General features: G+C 39.3%; 1 protein-coding gene across 1 annotated transcript in view; it reads right to left on the bottom strand.

Annotated features, from left to right (window-relative positions):
* Window positions 1-2,135, bottom strand: part of LOC101300589 (clathrin interactor EPSIN 1-like) — a 4,425-nt gene extending 2,290 nt beyond the window's left edge. Inside the window, exons 1-8 of the mRNA XM_004290963.1 lie at window positions 2,024-2,135; window positions 1,874-1,922; window positions 1,732-1,783; window positions 1,239-1,318; window positions 1,024-1,102; window positions 821-904; window positions 569-714; window positions 222-464 (exon numbers count right to left, since the gene is read on the bottom strand). Of these exons, the coding sequence (XP_004291011.1) occupies window positions 222-464; window positions 569-714; window positions 821-904; window positions 1,024-1,102; window positions 1,239-1,318; window positions 1,732-1,783; window positions 1,874-1,914 (725 nt within the window). The 5' untranslated portion in view covers window positions 1,915-1,922; window positions 2,024-2,135. The remainder of the gene's footprint in view (window positions 1-221; window positions 465-568; window positions 715-820; window positions 905-1,023; window positions 1,103-1,238; window positions 1,319-1,731; window positions 1,784-1,873; window positions 1,923-2,023) is intronic.
* Between the last annotated feature and the right edge of the window lie 1,164 nt (window positions 2,136-3,299).

The raw sequence follows: 3,299 nt of genomic DNA, 5'->3' as shown, positions 1-3,299 counted from the left end.
GTGTGTGTGTGTGTGTGTGTGTGAGAGAGAGAGAGAGAGAGAGAGAGGGGAGGGGGGGGGACTTAATCAAAATTTTTATCAGTAACAATATTCCATAATGGCATTAGTCTCGAGTCATATGTGCAGCTAACCTTATTCCGGTCTCAGTTAAAGTTGTATACTTGTATATATAGGATACTGGTATCTAAGAACTTACAACCAATCATGATCAGTTTAGATACCTGCTGCCATATCCCTTCTTTGAGGAGCTCTCTCGATTCTCACTTGTAACCCCACGGCGTGACCTACTTGAGCTTTTCTTCTCAAACTTGTCTTCATCATATTGATCTCTGTCCTTATAGCTATCCCTGAACCTATCGCCAGATCCAACAGCACTTGAACCTCCATAACTGCCACCACTAAACGAGGACGAAGTGGCTGAACCTGACTTGTATGAAATCCCAGTAGAAGAAAGTCCAACGTACCTAAGTTGGAAAAGTGCTAATAGTTTATAAGATGACAAACAAATCAAAAAAATTCCATAAGTTTTAGTAAACTTGAAAATTTAGTCCTCAAATAATTAACTTACTTGTCCCGGTTTGCAGCAGCTTTGTTTCTAATTTCCTGTATTTTATCTTTGTTATTCAAAAGGGCCACAATGTTTTCAGCCTTCTTCCTCACATTTATCCCCAAATCCTTCCCACTTGGCTCAACATATTCAAAAGTTGAGAGTGACTACACAAGCAAAACACAAAGAAGAAAATAAGCATTTAAGCAAACTCAACAAATTTCCTGACTTAATGTTTACCTACTTTCGCAAAACACACAAAGATTTCCTTACTGAGATTTGGAAAGTGTGTTCTATAATATCATCAACAGCACGCTCCGATCCATGTGACACCAGATACTCTATGACAGCCAACGACTGATACAGGAATAATTTCAGTTGAACGATTAAAAAAGTCCATGAACCAAGGGAACCAGAATATAGAATTATGAACATCAATAAGCATCACATTTGAATAGTACCGATCAGTTTCTCACCTTATAGACATAACGCCAGTCCTTGCCTGTCTCACCCAATCTTGTCCATAAAACATTCATAACCATCTGACATTCCGAACTGAAAGATGACAATATTCCTCAAGTCTAAGTAGAGTGAACCATGTTGCTTCTAAATTCCACATAGAGCTATTAAAGAAAGTGTTTAAACAATGCTTATGCCAAAAAAAATCCAGATAAATACAGTAAACACTAACAATTTTTTAGTGGCTTGTGCGATCTCCACCAATGCAGAGCCATGCGGGCCCCAAGGCTCATTATCCGTTGCGTCCAGTACCTGTGTTATATCATTAAACACAAACTCACATAATTCACAAACCAAAAATGGAAAAATTCATGTAGTCCACAGTTAATCACTTCAACAAAAAGCGAGGAAAACACGAATATTGTTCATATCAGCCACTTCAGCTCGTGTATTCAAAGTAAAGGCAATATCAACAAAGCAAATCACACAAAGAGTTGGAAATTGAATAACTTTCTCCAGTGACCTCTCCTAACAATACGGCTAGACACTCTGCCTGAATGTATCTCGAAACGAAAAGTCACAAAGTTCTATACAGGACACAAACTAGTAAGTGCTTGTACACAGAAATTCGATTTCGGATCTTATAAACTTCTTCTCATAATGAAATTCGAAATGAAAAACCTAAATGTTGAATGTGATTATACGCAGGAGATCAATTTTGTTACCTTCTGTTCCATCTCCGGAACCTTCAAGACCTTAAGATTCACCTCCCTCTTACTACACATTGAAAAAAAGGAGCAATGTCAAATTCAACTTCAAGTACAATCCGATAGAAATCAAACCGCAATGGAAGGATTCGAAGCTTACATTTCCCGGACAGTTTGATCGAAGACCTTCATGAAATCCATGATTGAATCTGCACAGAGAGGATCGGATCAGAGAATTGCGACGGATCTGATCGAATTGTGAAGATTGAAGTCGACGGAATCACAGAGAGGAAGGAGAGAGAAGAAGCACCTTTGAGTAGGAATGAAGAGATTCAGATCTTGATTGGCGTGCGATTTAGAGGAGGAGGAAGAAGGATGCAGACTCAGGTGTTCGTTTTGTGGTTTTAAAACTGTGCACAGATAGAGAGAGGAGGAGAGGATTACACAGGGTAAAGCCAACGAAGCTCCGCGGTGATGGTTTTGGGTTAAAATTATTTTCGTACCAAAACGGAGTGTAAAAATGAATTTTTCTACAGTTTTGGTTTTGCGAGTTATTGGCTGGAATTGTTAAAAAAAAAAATCTTTAGAATTATTAGGGGCACAAGTTCATCATTGTCAACAACTCAACATTATGATGATAAAAAAAATTACTTCAGAAAGAATGATGAAAAAAATTAGGGAAAATACCTATTTAGTATTAATTTAAACCCCTCATTTCTCATTCTAATGACAATCTTTTTTATTAGCCCATTTCAATATAAGGTAACATTTTTTATGCCTAAATACACAAATCTTTACTAAAGTCTTAACAAACCATATTATTTTAAGACTATTTTGCCCGCACCCCTTAAATATGCATAAAGAGAGAAAATGAAAAAGAGAATACTTGGCCGGAATCTCACCGGACTCTAGTCACCGGTCGCCGGACTCCGGTCACCGGAATTTTTCCAACCGCCGGACTCCAATCACCGGCCGCTGGACTCCAGTCATCAGAATTTTCCCGACCGCCGGACTCCGGTCACTGGAATTTCCACTGTAACTAATGACCCATAATAACCAGTTACTGACTCCCAGTAACTAGTTACTGACTATTTATTGACATCCAGTAACCAGTTACTGACCCCTAGTAACTAGTTACTGACACTCATTAACCAGTTACTGACCCCCAATAACTGAGTTACTGATCCCCAATAACTAGTTACTGATCCCCAATAACTAGTTACTGACCCCAATAATCGGTTACTGACCCCTAATAATCTTGGTTACTAACCCCCAATAATCAGTTACTGACCCCCAATAATCAGATAATTTGTTACTGATCTCTAGTAATCGAGTTACTGACCCCAGTAATCTCTAATAATCAGTTACCCCGACACCCAGTGATTAGTTATTGAATACCAGCAACTTCTACTCATACATAAATCTCCACTAACCTCAAGAAATCTCTCCTTCCCTCAGATCAGACCCGCGCACTCGGCCTTCACCGACGGCCTCCTTGACGGCAGGGCAACGACTCTGGCAGACAAGGAGATCTGGTCAATTCCGGCGATGGGAGAAACGGCTTCAAGAGAGAGAGAGAGAGAGAG

Source organism: Fragaria vesca, linkage group LG2 (genome assembly GCF_000184155.1).
Source record: "Fragaria vesca subsp. vesca linkage group LG2, FraVesHawaii_1.0, whole genome shotgun sequence".
NCBI lineage: Eukaryota > Viridiplantae > Streptophyta > Magnoliopsida > Rosales > Rosaceae > Fragaria > Fragaria vesca.
This window is presented reverse-complemented; position numbering and strand designations above follow the sequence as displayed.